This window comes from Lolium perenne, chromosome 7, assembly GCF_019359855.2.
Source record: "Lolium perenne isolate Kyuss_39 chromosome 7, Kyuss_2.0, whole genome shotgun sequence".
NCBI classification, from domain to species: Eukaryota; Viridiplantae; Streptophyta; class Magnoliopsida; order Poales; family Poaceae; genus Lolium; species Lolium perenne.
Genome location: NC_067250.2, coordinates 311,309,958 through 311,327,720, shown reverse-complemented (window position 1 = coordinate 311,327,720; position 17,763 = coordinate 311,309,958). Strand labels below are relative to the sequence as shown.

The 17,763-nt window shown below is 40.8% G+C and overlaps 1 protein-coding gene across 1 annotated transcript; it reads left to right on the top strand.

Moving 5' to 3' along the window:
• Positions 1–2,083: 2,083 nt before the first annotated feature.
• Positions 2,084–3,347, top strand: LOC127315027 (protein FAR1-RELATED SEQUENCE 5-like). Its single transcript, XM_051345567.1, has 2 exons — positions 2,084–2,600; positions 2,815–3,347. Exons 1-2 carry the CDS (start codon positions 2,084–2,086, stop codon positions 3,345–3,347), a joined length of 1,050 nt encoding a protein of 349 aa, XP_051201527.1.
• The last annotated feature ends 14,416 nt before the right edge of the window (positions 3,348–17,763 follow it).

Below are 17,763 nucleotides of genomic sequence, written 5' to 3'. Positions count from 1 at the left end.
ATGGGTGGTGCGGCCAAGTCATGAGGGCTGCCCCTCCCTCTCCTCCTCATTATATTGGTGGAACCCCAAGGGTTTGCCCAAAATCTTCGAATAAGACCCCAACAGAAAAACTGCCTTATGGATGAAACCTAGAGGGACAAGGACACTCCCCTTCCTCCTTTGTTGGCCGACCAAGGAGGTGGAGTCCACCATGGACTCCACCCTCCCACTTGGTTGGCTGGTTCAGGGTTGGTGGAGTCCCTCCGGGACTCCTCCTTCCATAGTGATTTATTCCAGATAATTTCTAGAAACCACCTTCCATAAATTCACCGGATCATTTCCAAACTTGGAAAGTGACTTCCTATATATGAATCTTATTCTCCGGACCATTCCGGAACTCCTCGTGATGTCCTGGATCCCATCCGAGACTCCGAGCAAAACTTCGAACTCCATTCCATATTCCATATCTACTTAAACGACATCAAACCTTAAGTGTGTCACCCTACGGTTCGCGAACTATGTAGACATGGTTGAGACCTCTCTCCGACCAATAACCAATAGCGGGATCTGGAGATCCATAATGGCTCCCACATATTCAACGATGACTTTAGTGATCGAATGAACCATTTACATACGATACCGATTCCCTTTGTCACGCGATATTTTACTTGTCCGGGGTTTGATCATCTGTATCTCTATACCTCGTTCAACCTCGTCTCATGACAAGTACTCTTTACTCGTACCGTGGTATGTGGTCTTCTCATGAACCATTCATATGCTTGCAAGCTATTAGACGACATTCCACCGAGAGGGCCCAGAGTATATCTATCCGTCATCGGGATGGACAAATCCCACTGTTGATCCATATGCCTCAACTCATACTTTCCGGATACTTAATCCCACCTTTATAACCACCCAGTTACGCAGTAGTGTTTGATGTAATCAAAGTACCTTTCCGGTATAAGTGATTTACATGATCTCATGGTCGAAAGGACTAGGTAACTATGTATCGAAAGCTTGTAGCAAATAACTTAATGACGTGATCTTATGCTACGCTTAATTGGGTGTGTCCATTACATCATTCATATAATGACATAACCTTGTTATTAATAACATCCAATGTTCATGATCACGAAACTATGATCATCTATTAATCAACAAGCTAGTTATACAAGAGGCTTACTAGGGACTCCTTGTTGTTCACATAACACACATGTATCAATGTTTCGGTTAATACAATTATAGCATGGTATGTAAACATTATCATAAACTCAAAGATATAATATAATAACCATTTTATTATTGCCTCTTGGGCATATCTCCAACAGTCTCCCACTTGCACTAGAGTCAATAATCTAGTTTACATATGTAAAGATATAACACCTTGGCCTTCCGGTGTTTTATCATGTTTTGCTCACGGGAGAAGTTTTAGTCAACGGATCTAACATGCTCAGAAACGTATGTATTTTGTAATTCATTTGCGTCTCAACGCATCACTCATTTCCAAATGAGTTGGCATAAAATATGTTTTGGTCTTCTGGTGGAACCTTAATTCCGCGGTCTGAAATATGTCACTAATATCGTGTGAAAATAGGCCCCTGGGCGTTGATTTCGTCCAATTCCGAGAATATTTCCTTACTAGGATTTCTGAAACCAAAAACAGCAGAAAACAGCAACTGGCTCTTCGGCATCTCGTTAATAGGTTGGTGCCGGAAAATACATAAATATGACATAAAGTATGCATAAAACATGTAGATATCATCAATAATGTGGCATGGAACATAAGAAATTATCGATACGTCGGAGACGTATCATGTTCGTTTGCAACAAGAATGGTAAGAGTGAAGACATAAACATGCAAGAGGCGGCACTGGTTAGGAAACAGAACAAAAGCATAACTAAGAAAACTGAATGCATGGCTAGGCTAAGGATTAAAAGGAAAGGTAAAAAGTGGCATGTAACATATTTCATTGAAGAGCATAATCACAGTATGATAAAGAAGTTCTGTTTGAAGAAATATTTAAGGTCTCATAAAGGAATTCCTAAGGAAGAAAGGGACTTTGTCAAGCTCTTGCATAAGGTGAATCTCTCTACTGGAAGGGTAATGAGGATCATGGGAGACGTCTATGGTGGTCTGGCCAATGTACCCTATGATACCAAGCCTGTTAGCAATTTCATGGCTACCATTGATGAATATCAAACACACAAGGACATGTCAAAGCTGCTTTCTCACTTTGCAAGGATTAAAAAGGAAGACCCAGATTTCTACTTCAACTTGCATACAGATCATGTTGATAAGGTTGACCGCATATTTTGGATTGATGGGCCAGCAATAGCTGCATACAAGAACTACAGCGATTGTCTCTCATTTGACACCACATACATGACAAACATGTACAATATGCCGTTTGCGCCGTTCATTGGGATCAATAGGTATTGTCAGAGCATACAACTAGGTTGTGCTTTCCTAAAAAATGAAAATGTGGAGAGTTTTGTGTGGCTCTTTCAAGAGTTTCTTGAAGCAATGGGCGGCCTCCAGCCCCAAAACTTCATTACTGACCAAGATGCAGCAATGAGATCTGCAATTCTCGCTGTATTTCCAAACTGTTGCCACAGAAACAGTAAGGTGGCACATTATGCAGAATGCGTAGGCAGTTTTGGGAAATTTCTTGTCAAAACATGAGGAGCTAAGGCAAGAGTTGAATGCAATTATTGACTACATCATGTCAGTTGATGAATTCGAAACAAGGTGGGCAGATATGGTTCGCAAACACAGTGTAGCGGACAACACACATCTTGCTGATTTGTATCACTTAAGAGCAACTTTTGTCCCAGCTTACTTCAAGGATCGATTCTTCCCGTTCCTACAAACTACCGCCCGGAGTGAGGGGTTTAACGCTGTTCTAAAAACATACAGTAACCCTCACCAGAGCCTGCATCACTTCTTTGAACAATACTTGAAGTTGCAAGAGAAAATTAATGTAGCAGAGGATTCAATAGAGTTTTTGGATGAAGATAAGACTTTCAGGGTGTGGGGTGACTACCCTCTTGAAGAGCAAGCTTTGAAGGTTTACACGCGACCCATTTACTTGCGTCTCAGGGCTGAGCTTCGTAAAGTGACATCCTACAATGTACAACTTATTGGTGGCCAAAGTTATGATGTTCTCCCAATTAAAACCTACGTCTATGGCTATGGTAGTAGGAGCTACCAAGTTGAGGCTAATGTCGAAACTGAAACTTACAGCTGCGAGTGCTGCAAGTTCAGTAGGGATGGGTTGCTTTGCTGCCATATATTCAGAGTAATGGTGCAATTGGGTTGTATTAACAAAATTTCAGAGAAATACATACTAGACAGGTGGAGAGTATAGGAGGAAACCATTATGGAGGAAAAAATGGACTTGCCTAAGGAGCCAGTGGGCAGGAAGATGAATAACAAAGAAAGGCAGCAGTTGCGCTACGGCACTCTATGCAATGATTACACCAGAGTAGCAAGAATGGCATCAACATCAGAGAAAGGGAAAGCCATTGCAGATAAATACATTCTAGCTCTCGAGAAAGAGTTATTGGAAATGAAAGCTACTGAATCTGCAAAAAGGAAGAAGAAAAAACAGGCTGCTCCATCTTGTGATGAGGCACCAGATGTTGAAAATGTAGGTGATGATGGGCAAGGGAATTCTTCAAAGTTTGACCATGTTGAAGATCCGGTTTATACTGCGAAACATGGTCGTCCAGCTGAAAAGAGGAAGAAATCTGGACTGCACTTGAAGGCTACAAAGGTTGTGAAATGCAGTGTATGTAGGTCAAACCAACACACTGCGGCTACATGCAAAGATAGGATAACGCTAGGACCTGTCACAAAAGAAATCGATTTCTTCCGTGACATGGTCTAGCTTATTGAAAAATGCAAAGTTATTTCGTTTATGATTTAAGTTGTAATAAACTTAGCTTTGTATTGACGTCAAACTTGTTGTATTCTTACTGTGGTAGTATGTGCTTCATGAAATGCAAAGTGTTGAACTGTTGTCCATGTGCTTACTGTTAGATGAATCTTTTATGAAATTAACCAGACAGCACATGCATCTATGATTTTCACTCGAAAAAGAAACAAAAAAGAGTAAAAAAGGGCACTCTATAAAAAATAGCAAATGCACTTTATAAGCACCTTCAGGATGTATAAAAACACATGCAAAATCAAAAATTGTTTCAGAAAAATACAAGAAAACATATATATATATAACAGTGTGTAGAAAAAGCGGACAGAAAAAATACACTTATACCACAACTGTCATACAAAAATAGACAACAAAATACTCATTCTAGTCTTCAGACATTATTACCTGGCTCCCTATCATCAAAGAAGAAGATCAACACTTCCTTACTGTAGGGATTTTAAGCATAGAAAACAAAAAATTTCCTACCGCGAGAACGCAATCCAAGCCAAGATGCAATCTAGAAGATGGTAGCAACGAGAGGATGAACGAGACTAACCCTTGAAGATTTCCAAAGCCTACGAGATTAGATCTCGTTGTTGTAGAAGATGATCACTTGCCGCTTTCAAAAGCGCGTAGAAGATCTTGACGGTGCCACAATCGGGCAGCACCTCCGTACTCGGTCACACGTTTGGTGTTGATGACGATGTCCTTCTCCCCGTTCCAGCGGGCAGCGGAAGTAGTAGATCCTCCTCGGAATCCCGGCAGCACGACGGCGTGGTGGCGGTGGTGGTGGAGAAATCCGGCAGGGCTTCGCCTATGCGCCGCGGGAGTATTATGTGGAGGAGGAGAGGCTAGGGTTTGGGGAGAGGGGGTGGCTAGGGCGCCGGCCATGGGCAGCCCTAGGTGGTGCGGCCAAGAGTGGCTGCCCCCTCCCTCTCCTCCTCATTATATAGGTGGAAATCTCCAAGAGTTGTAGTCCAAGTCTTCGAATAAGACCCCAACAACAAAACCTCCCATAGGTGGGAAACCTACTCAAGGGGGAGTCCTACCCAAGGTGGGGTGGTCGGCCACCTATGGTGGAGTCCACCTGGGACTCCACCCCTTAGGGTTTGGCTGGCCATGCAAGGTGGAGTCCCTCCGGGACTCCACTTTCCATGGTGATTTCTTCCGGACTTTTCTAGAACCTTCTAGAACCTGCCATAAATGCACCAGATCATTTCCAAACTTGGAATATGACTTCCTATATATGAATCTTATTCTCCGGACCATTCCGGACCTCCTCGTGATGTCCTGGATCCCATCCGAGACTCCGAATAAAACTTCGAACTCCATTCCATATTCCATATCTACTTAAACGACATCAAACTTTAAGTGTGTCACCCTACGGTTCGCGAACTATGCGGACATGGTTGAGACTTCTCTCCAATCAATAACCAATAGCGGGATCTAGAGATCCATAATGGCTCCCACATATTCAATGATAACTTAGTGATCGATTGAACCATTCACATACGATACCGATTCCCTTTGTCACGCGATATTTTACTTGTCCGAGATTTGATCATCGGTATCTCTATTCCTTGTTCAACCTCATTTCCTGACAAGTACTCTTTACTCGTACCGTGGTATGCGGTCTCTTATGAACTATTCATATGCTTGCAAGCTAATTAGACGACATTCCATCGAGAGGGCCCAGAGTATATCTATCCGTCATCGGGATGGACAAATCCCACTGTTGATCCATATGCCTCAACTCATACTTTCCGGATACTTAATCCCACCTTTATAACCTCCCACTTACGTAGTGGCGTTTGATGTAATCAAAGTACCTTTCCGGTATAAGTGATTTACATGATCTCATGGTCGAAAGGACTAGGTAACTATGTATCGAAAGCTTATAGCAAATAACTTAATGATGTGATCTTATGCTACGCTTAATTGGGTGTGTCCATTATATCATTCACATAATGACATAACCTTGTTATTAATAACATCCAATGTTCATGATCATGAAACGATGATCATCTATTAATCAACAAGCTAGTTATACAAGAGTCTTACTAGGGACTCCTTGTTGTTCACATAACACACATGTATCAATGTTTCGGTTAATACAGTTATAGCATGGTATGTAAACATTATCATAAACTCAAAGATATATTATAATAACCATTTTATTATTGCCTCTTGGGCATATCTCGAACAGTCTTCCACTTGCACTAGAGTCAATAATCTAGTTTACATATGTAAAGATATAACACCTTGGCCTTCCGGTGTTTTATCATGTTTTGCTCACGGGAGAAGTTTTAGTCAACGGATCTGACATGCTCAGAAACGTATGTATTTTGTAGTTCATTTGCGTCTCAACGCATCACTCATTTCCAAATGAGTTGGCATAAAATATGTTTTGGTCTTCTGGTGGAACCTTAATTCCGCGGTCTGAAATATGTCACTAATATTGTCACACACAATATAGCTTCAAAATTCTGACACTATCGGAACTACACCAAGTTCTCAAAGAACTTTTTGATTTAAACATCCTCAGTCATTGTCAAAATAATGACATATTATACCTTCGTTTGTAGAATCCGTCACAATATTTAGAACTCTTCTAAATCTAGCATTGTGCTACCTTTTAAATACTTAGCCCAATTTGAGATTTGAATTTTTATATGTGACCAAACAAATATCGGTGCAACACCTTACAGCGTTTTGTTTGTCATTACCCCATATAAAATATATATGTATCCTTGGTTATTCTAAAGCACACAGGGATATTCTTACTGTTTGTCCAATGATCATCACATGAATCATTCTGGTATATGCTCCTAACTCTTTAGAGTATAGGATATCTGATTTTGTACATATTATACGTGATCTAAAATCACTCATGTGTTTTTACTCATTGAGTGTCAATTACACTTAAGTCTTGTTAAACCTTTGCATGAAAAGAACACCTTCTTAATATTTCTATATTGAACTACTTCAATATCCATTCTATGTACTTTGACTTAAACTTATTATGTGTTTCAATCAATCTTCATAGATCTTAACACTAAATATGTTTCAGTCCTTATCCTTTCACTAAGTTAATTCTTAAGGAAACCTTTTTAATCAAGTATATAATTACATCATTTATAACCAACTATATGTCATCTACATAAGTTTTATAAATATGTCTTAGCGCTCCCACTTAATTTCTTGCAAATGCAAGTCTCTTCATCGTCTCTGATGAAATCGAAAAACTCTTTGACTATTTCATCTGGTGAAGATTCCAACACCGCGATACTCACTTCATCCAATTGAAGTTGGTATACCTATCTAGTATTCCATGGACCAGCAAAACTCTTGGTTGTATCTTGTATACACCTTTAATACACAGTTCTGTTAAGTAATGTATTTTGCCATCCTACTATCATATCTCATAAAAGAAATATGTAGCGATTACTAGAATAATCCACATAGACTATAAGCATCGCTACACACGATCTAATCTTATCGTAGTCAACTCTTTGAACTTTGTCGCAAACAACTTTTCAACAAGTCAAGCTTCTTCAAGGATATTCCATCCAAGTCCATCAATTTTATAGATCCATTTACTTTCAAAAAGTATTCATCTATCTTGGATTTCATGGCGTATAGCCATTTTAATGGAGTCAGGGCCCATCATAACTTCTTTGTATGTAGTTGATTTATCATTGTTCAGAAAACAATCCTTTGTCCACAAATCGTTTATTTGATCACAAAGCAAATCATACCTACAAGGTTCAATAGGTACTTTGATCTCCATGGCTAAAACACTTTGTAGTCATGGGAGCCATGATCGTCGTGGTTGCTTCCGAAACCAATTCCGATGTTGTGCTACTCTGATCATTATGCTCAGGTTCATAAACCTTATCAAGTTCTATTGTCCTCCCACTCAAATACTTCGCTAGAAAACAATTTCTTGGAAATAAGCAAGTAACATTGACAAACACTTTTGTCTTTTACTTCATAGTGGAAAGAATTCCCAATCAATTCTTTGGGATAACCAACAAAGACATTCATCCGATTTTGGTTGAAAAACTCTTAGACTAAAATTTAAAGAAAGGACTATTAGGGTTTATACCCATGCCATAACTTGTATGGTGTCATTTCAACGGATCATGATGATGCTCTATTTAGTGTAAAAGCGGTAGTCTCTAAAGCATAATCCACAAAGATATAATGGCATCAATATTTTATCTCATCATTGACCCAACAAGGTTTGGATACATCTCTCGGATACTCCATCATCACTATGATACTCCAAGAAACGTGAGTTGTAGAACAATTTCATAACTCTCTTAGATGTTCACTAAAACTAGTAATTCAAATATTTTCACTATGATCCAATCATAGATATTTGACTTTTCTATTACGATGATTTCCACTTCATGCTGAAATTTATTTGAATCCATTCAAATGTTTCAAACTTCTTCCTTATTGAATATATCTACATATATATACTCAATTCATTGTTGGAAGTTTTCATGAAGTAGAAGAATCTCCCGCACACAACTATGCCTTGTGAACCATATACATCATCATGTATGTTTCTAAGTTAGTTGCCCGTTCAAATCTTGGCCTATGAACGGTATTTCAGTCATTCCTTTTAGAAGAAATTTGCAAGCGCCAAATGATTCAAAAATCAAATGACTCCAAAAATCCATTTGCATGGAGTTTCTTCATGCGTTCCTTTCTAACATGACCTAAATGGCGGTTCCACAAATAAGTGGAATTCAAATCATTTGCCTTATGGCATTTTAGCGTCATTGTTATGTATGTGTGTTTCACCATTAAGATTTATAATAACTTATCCATCGTACATGGAGTAATGTCATAATTTGAACAACTCATTGCTTTTCATTTGACCAGAGCAAAATAACAATTATTAAGCTCTTTATTATAAATTCTAAAGGTTAGATAGAATGCCAACGATGAACATAATAACACTTTATTTTTGTTCCAGACGTGCATTCCTATCATATTCCTTGTCAGTCACTTAGGCCATTGTATTCTTGTATTGCGTTGTTTTGTATGACACTTCATACCAACCAATATAGTACTAATACCCAAGAATTTCATAGTGTGACCTAACTAGGAATACAACCATAACATGTATATCATTTATATACACCTGAGCTAGACTTTCTAGTCTTTTCTTTCTTTCTGCCAATAATCTTTTGTTGTTTCTCTTTTAGCTTTCCTTATTATTCATAAAAACACTTCAACATCAATAACTTCTAGGTTTGTTGGTCAAATACCGATAACCTTGAGGTTCTTACTTTGAAGTTGATCATCATATGATAAGTGTTCCGGATTTCACTATTAGTAACTTTGTAATATGATGAACAATTTCACTCATAATTTTATCCATCATATCATGACGACTTTCCGAGACCATGTCTGTACATGCTAGGCTCATAAAGTTTAACCTTAGTATTCATATGTGCAAATCTGGCTTGCATCCGTTGCATGCATTCGTAGAATCTATAACACCCGATCATCACGAGATGCTTCGAAACGACGAGTCTTAGCAACGGTGCATACTAAGGACGATCACTTCATGGATATGCGAATATCGTTAGTGCCCCAATGATTGGAGGATTGGTATGCCTTGCGTCTTCAACCTTCGTACATTCCCATAAAACTTATGAGTTTATGTAGTCTCACCAAATAATATTTTATCATCTTGCAATAAGGTTTTAGATATCACATATATATCATACCTTGATTATTTCTGAAAACTAAATTTTCAGCTCCTTACTTTTCAAACAGATTTGAACTTCAAGTTTCATGGAGACAAGATAACTTTAGGTACTAATTGAAACCATAGTTCTTTGAATCAACAATGTGAGGTTTACTAAAAGTTTGCAATAGGACTTAACCAATTCTTGATTCTTTAACAATACGGTACCAGTCCGTAAAGTTTCTTGTCAGACTTAACAGTATTTCTATCTCAATTACAAGACTAGCGCATGGTAGAAAAAAACGGATGCCAATACTACAAAATTAATTCAAAATACTACTCAGACTATGTTTATGATAATTAGTTCATGTTTTAATCTAATTACTAATGAACTCCCACTTAATACAACATCCCTCATAGTTGTTAAGTGGTACACAATCCAAATCCACTACACCAAAACCGATCATCACGTGAGATGATGTAGCTTCAATGGTGAACATCAACATGTTGATCATATTATCCATATGACTTGTGTTCAACCTTTCGGTTTCCTGTGTTCCGAGGCCATGTCTGTACATGCTAGGCTCGTCAAGCAAACCCAAGTATTCCGCGTGTGCAACATGGCTTACACCCGTTGTATGTGATCGTTGAGTCTATCACATCCGATCATCATGAGATGTTCTGAAATGACGAATTACAGCAACGGTGCATACGAGGGGAGAACACTTTATTATCTTGATATTAATGTGAGGGATCATCTTATAATGCTACCGTCGCGTTCTAAGCAAAATAAGATGCATAAAGGATTAACATCACATGCAATTCATATGTGATATGATATGGCCCTTTAGTCTTTGCGCCTTCGATCTTCATCTCCAAAGCACGGACATGATCTCCATCATCGTCGGCGTAGCGTCAAGGTCCATGGCGCCGTCTTCATGGTTGTTCACCTCATGTAGCAACTATTACAACTACTTTTGAAATACTACTCAACGTGAAATTTAAAGACAACCATAAGGCTCCTGTCGGTTGCCACAATACAATAATGATCATCTCATACATATTCATCATCACATCATGGCCATATCACATCACCAAACCCTGCAAAAACAAGTTAGACGTCTCTAATTTGGTTTGCATATTTTACGTGGTTTAGGGTTTTCGATTAAGATCCAATGTACCTACAAACATGAACCACAACGGTGATACTAGTGTTGTCAATAGAAAGAGTAAATTGAATCTTCACTATGGTGGGAGAGACAGACACCCGCAAAGCCACTTATGCAATACAAGTTGCATGTCGAACGTGGAGCAAGTCTCATGAACGCGGTCATGTAAAGTTAGCCTGAGCCGCTTCATCCCACCATGCCACAAAGATGCAAAGTACTCGAACTAAAGACAACATAAGTATCAACGCCCACAAAACAATTGTGTTATACTCGTTCAACCATCTATGCATAGACCTGGCTCTGATACCACTGTAGGGATTCGTAGCATAGAAAACAAAAAAAATTCATACCGCGAGAACGCAATCCAAGCCAAGATGCAATCTAGAAGATGAGAGCAACGAGGGGATGAACGAGACTAACCCTTGAAGATTTCCAAATCCTACAAGAGGAGGCTCTCGTTGCTGCGGTAGACGATCACTTGCCGCTTTCAAAAGCGTGTAGAAGATCTTGACGGTGCCACAATCGGGCAGCACCTCCGTACTCGGTCACACGTTCGGTGTTGATGACGACGTCCTTCTCCCTGCTCCAGCGGGCAGCAGAAGTAGTAGATCCTCCTCGGAATCCCGGCAGCACGACGGCGTGGTGGCGGTGGTGGTGGAGAACTCCGGCAGGGCTTCGCCTATGCGATGCAGGAGTAGTATGTGGAGGAGGGGTGCTAGGGTTTGGGAGAGAGGGAGGTAGGGGCGCCGGCCAGGGGCCCCCTATGGGTGGTGCGGCCAAGTCATGAGGGCTGCCCCTCCCTCTCCTCCTCATTATATAGGTGGAACCCCAAGGGTTTGCCCAAAATCTTCGAATAAGACCCCAACAGAAAAACTGCCTTATGGACGAAACCTAGAGGGACATGGACACTCCCCTTCCCCCTTTGTTGGCCGGCCAAGGAGGTGGAGTCCACCATGGACTCCACCCTCCCACTTGGTTGGCTGGTTTAGGGTTGGTGGAGTCCCTCCGGGAATCCTCCTTCCATAGTGATTTATTCCAGATAATTTCTAGAAACCACCTTCCATAAATTCACCGGATCATTTCCAAACTTGGAAAGTGACTTCCTGTATATGAATCTTATTCTCCGGACCATTCCGGAACTCCTTGTGATGTCCTGGATCCCATTCGAGACTCCGAACAAAACTTCGAACTCCATTCCATATTCCATATCTACTTAAACGACATCAAACCTTAAGTGTGCCACCCTACGGTTCGCGAACTATGTAGACATGGTTGAGACCTCTCTCCGACCAATAACCAATAGCGGGATCTAGAGATACATAATGGCTCCCACATATTCAACGATGACTTTAGTGATCGAATGAACCATTTACATACGATACCGATTCCCTTTGTCACGCGATATTTTACTTGTCCGAGGTTTGATCATCGGTATCTCTATACCTCGTTCAACCTCGTCTCATGACAAGTACTCTTTAATCATACCGTGGTATGTGGTCTTCTCATGAACCATTCATATGCTTGCAAGCTATTAGACGACATTCCACCGAGAGGGCCCAGAGTATATCTATCCGTCATCGGGATGGACAAATCCCACTGTTGATCCATATGCCTCAACTCATACTTTCCGGATACTTAATCCCACCTTTATAACCACCCATTTACGCAGTGGTGTTTGATGTAATCAAAGTACCTTTCCGGTATAAGTTATTTACATGATCTCATGGTCGAAAGGACTAGGTAACTATGTATCGAAAGCTTATAGCAAATAACTTAATGACGTGATCTTATGCTACGCTTAATTGGGTGTGTCCATTACATCATTCATATAATGACATAACCTTGTTATTAATAACATCGAATATTCATGATCACGAAACTATGATCATCTTTTAATCAACAAGCTAGTTATACAAGAGGCTTACTAGGGACTCCTTGTTGTTCACATAACACACATGTATCAATGTTTCGGTTAATACAATTATAGCATGGTATGTAAACATTATCATAAACTCAAAGATATAATATAATAACCATTTTATTATTGCCTCTTGGGCATATCTACAACAAAATGATCATCACTGAATCACAGTTCACATCATTCATCCATTTAATAAAGCAAGATAAACAGATAAATGAATTACACAAGCAATTGATCCAATGGATCATTGCAAGCATCCACTGATGCTTGAGCAAGCACCATCACACACAGGCCAAGCCTGTGTGATGCACACACAGCACAGGGTGAGCACCAGATAGGCACAGACAGAAGCTCAACAGTTAATTATCAAGCAACTGATGATCATATGATCACCAGAGCTTGCTAGCTCTTGTTACAGGTTGCTATAGCCAAGCATAGCATCAGTAATGAGCCAGCTACTGAAGAATTACACCCAAGCCATAACTGAATAAACATATACAGAATTAATGACTTCATAATTGTATCCAGAAGCACATCAAAGGCATGATGAACCACTGGAACAAGTACACAAGGATTGCATACAACACTCATCAGTGGATAGTACTGTTAAGCCAACAACAATGCTCAATTGAGCATGCTCATGAAATTAAGCACAAGATATAGCACATTAGAGCACTGGCACTTGCAAATTTGCAAGGAATACACACAGTAATCAAGCCAGGGAAAATAATTGAATACACCTGATGATCTAGCAGTAATAGCATCAAGGACAAAGTCACATAGATAGAATTAAAGCAAGAATTGCAAGCGTAAGCAAGCACATAGCCTAGGAATTATTGCACAGAATCATGTATAGCAAGGCAGGGCTGCACACGGCAGTATCACAAGCACAGGCTGGCCACAGAAGCAATGGCCAAGGCCAGCAGATACATAGCAGCAGCACAGCAGCTAGCAAGGCGCAACAGCAGCGCATCAACACGGCAGGCGTCTCCACATGGAGGAGCATGCCAGTGGCTGAGCAAGACGAAGAGGAGGAGGAGAGAAGAGAGCAGAACAGAGAGGGAGAGAAGGAGGCGATGGGTACTCACAGGTGAGGCGGAGCGAAGAGTGCGGCCATGGCGGCCACGGCGGCACACGCCGAGGGCGCGGCAGCGCCAGGCTAGGCCAGGCCACGGCGACACCGCAGTGCCCGGCACCACCACGGCAAGGCACGACGACGCCACGGCATCTGGATCATCGGCGGCGACGAGATCGCCACGGCACTCCACGCCAGGCGACCGGAGGCGAAGAGGACGAGTCGAGGAGGCGGCAAGACGCAAATTGAAGCAGAGTATCTGAAGCATCGTCGAACGGCGGTTCAGATGCGTTCCATCTCGCCGGCGGCGACGGCCGGAGTTGGCCGGAAGAATTCGGCGAATGCGGCGGCGACACGGGAGTCGCGAGAGCGAGGGCTAGGGTTCGCGAGCGAGTGAAGGAGAAGGGGACGGTGTGTCCGACCGAGCCCAAGTGTGGCTCGGGTTAGGGTTAACCACTGGGCCACACTGACATGTGGGCCCAGGGGCAAATGTGAAATTTCACAATTCCATAAAATACTGAAACTTTGAAAATGCATAGTAAATGTTAAATAGCTCTAAAAAATAATTAAAAATATGAAAATCACTCAGTATAAAAATCTCTATCACAATAAAATATGAAATAGAATTTTTGAAGATAAACAAGAATAAGTTCAAATTTGATGATTTAAATAATCATTTAAATCACACCCTATATTTTCAATAATGAAAATAAGTCCATAAATTCTTTTGGGCTTTAAAAACACCTTGACAACTGATGCGCGTAGATGACGTATTGTCTTTCCGTTCAACACGCGTCCGTTGGGAACCCCAAGAGGAAGGTGTGATGCGTACAGCAGTAAGTTTCCCTCAGTAAGAAACCAAGGTTTATCGAACCAGTAGGAGCCAAGAAGCACGTTGAAGGTTGATGGCGGCGAGATGTAGTGCGGCGCATCACCAGGGATTCCGGCGCCAACGTGGAACCTACACAACACAACCAAAGTACTTTGCCCCAACGAAACAGTGAGGTTGTCAATCTCACCGGCTTGCTGTAACAAAGGATTATATGTATAGTGTGGATGATGATTGTTTGCAGAAAACAGTAGAACAAGTATTGCAGTAGATTGTATTCGATTAAAAGAATGGACCGGGGTCCACAGTTCACTAGAGGTGTCTCTCCCATAAGATAAATAGCATGTTGGGTGAACAAATTACAGTTGGGCAATTGACAAATAGAGAGGGCATGACAAATACATGATATGATGAGTATTGTGAGATTTAATTGGGAATTACGACAAAGTACATAGACCGCTATCCAGCATGCATCTATGCCTAAAAAGTCCACCTTCAGGTTATCATCCGAACCCCTTCCAGTATTAAGTTGCAAACAACAGACAATTGCATTAAGTATGGTGCGTAATGTAATCAATAACTACATCCTCGGACATAGCATCAATGTTTTATCCCTAGTGGCAACAGCACATCCACAACCTTAGAACTTTCTGTCACTGTCCCAGATTTAATGGAGGCATGAACCCACTATCGAGCATAAATACTCCCTCTTGGAGTTAAGAGTAAAAACTTGGCCAGAGCCTCTACTAATAACAGAGAGCATGCAAGATCATAAACAACACATAGATAATAGATTGATAATCAACATAACATAGTATTCTCTATCCATCGGATCGCAACAAACACAACATATAGCATTACAGATAGATGATCTTGATCATGTTAGGCAGCTCACAAGACCCGACAATGAAGCACATAAGGAGAAGACGACCATCTAGCTACTGCTATGGACCCATAGTCCAGGGGTGAACTACTCACTCATCACTCCGGAGGCGACCATGGCGGTGAAGAGTCCTCCGGGAGATGATTCCCCTCTCCGGCAGGGTGCCGGAGGCGATCTCCTGAATCCCCCGAGATGGGATTGGTGGCGGCGGCGTCTCTGGAAGGTTTTCCGTATCGTGGCTCTCGGTACTGGGGGTTTCGCGATGAAGGCTTTAAGTAGGCGGAGGAGATAGGTCAGGGGGCCACACGAGGGCCCCACACAACAGGCCGGCGCGGCCAAGGGCCAGGCCGCACCGCCCTAGTGTGTCGCCACCTCGTGGCCCCACTTCGTATCATCTTCGGTCTTCTGGAAGCTTCGTGTGAAAATAGGCCCCTGGGCGTTGATTTCGTCCAATTCCGAGAATATTTCCTTACTAGGATTTCTGAAACCAAAAACAGCAGAAAACAGCAACTGGCTCTTCGGCATCTTGTTAATAGGTTAGTGCCGGAAAATGCATAAATATGACATAAAGTATGCATAAAACATGTAGATATCATCAATAATGTGGCTTGGAACGTAAGAAATTATCGATACGTCGGAGACGTATCAGCATCCCCAAGCTTAGTTTCTGCTCGTCCCGAGCAGGTAAACGATAACAAAGATAATTTCTGGAGTGACATGCCATCATAACCTTGATCATACTATTGTAAGCATATGTAATGAATGCAGCGATCAAAACAATGTAAATGACATGAGTAAACAAATGAATCATAAAGCAAAGACTTTTCATGAATAGTACTTCAAGACAAGCATCAATAAGTCTTGCATAAGAGTTAACTCATAAAGCAATAATTCAAAGTAAAGGTATTGAAGCAACACAAAGGAAGGTGAAGTTTCAGCGGTTGCTTTCAACTTGTAACATGTATATCTCATGGATAGTTGTCAATGTAAAGTAATATAACAAGTGCAATATGCAAGTATGTAGGAATCAATGCATAGTTCACACAAGTGTTTGCTTCTTGAGGTGGAGAGAAATAGGTGAACTGACTCAACAATAAAAGTAAAAGAAAGGTCCTTCAAAGAGGAAAGCATCGATTGCTATATTTGTGCTAGAGCTTTGATTTTGAAAACAAGAAACAATTTTGTCAACGGTAGTAATAAAGCATATGTGTTATGTAAATTATATCTTACAAGTTGCAAGCCTCATGCATAGTATACTAATAGTGCCCGCACCTTGTCCTAATTAGCTCGGATTACCTGGATTATCATCGCAATGCACATGTTTTAACCAAGTGTCACAAAGGGGTACCTCTATGCCGCCTGTACAAAGGTCTAAGGAGAAAGCCCGCATCGGATTTCTCGCTATAGATTATTCTCAACTTAGACATCCATACCGGGACAACATAGACAACAGATAATGAACTCCTCTTTTATGCATAAGCATGTAGCAACAATTAATTTTCTCATATGAGATTGAGGATATTTGTCCAAAACTGAAACTTCCACCATGGATCATGGCTTTAGTTAGCGGCCCAATGTTCTTCTCTAACATTATGTATGCTCTAACCATTTTAGTGGTAAATCTCCCTTACTTCAGACAAGACGAACATGCATAGCAACTCACATGATATTCAACAAAGAGTAGTTGATGGCGTCCCCAGGAACATGGTTATCGCACAACAAGCAACTTAATAAGAGATAAAGTGCATAAGTACATATTCAATACCACAATAGTTTTTAGGCTATTTGTCCCATGAGCTATATACTGTAAAGGTGAAGAATGGAAATTTTAAAGGTAGCACTCAAGTAATTTACTTTGGAATGGCGGAGAAATACCATGTAGTAGGTAGGTATGGTGGACACAAATGGCATAGTGGTTGGCTCAAGGATTTTGGATGCATGAGAAGTATTCCCTCTCGATACAAGGTTTAGGCTAGCAAGGTTATTTGAAACAAACACAAGGATGAAGCAGTGCAGCAAAACTCACATAAAAGACATATTGTAAACATTATAAGACTCTACACCATCTTCCTTGTTGTTCAAACTCAATACTAGAAATTATCTAGACCTTAGAGAGACCAATTATGCAAACCAAATTTTAGCAGGCTCTATGTATTTCTTCATTAATAGGTGCAAAGTATATGATGCAAGAGCTTAAACATGAGCACAACAATTGCCAAGTATCACATTATCCAAGACATTTTAGCAATTACTACATGTATCATT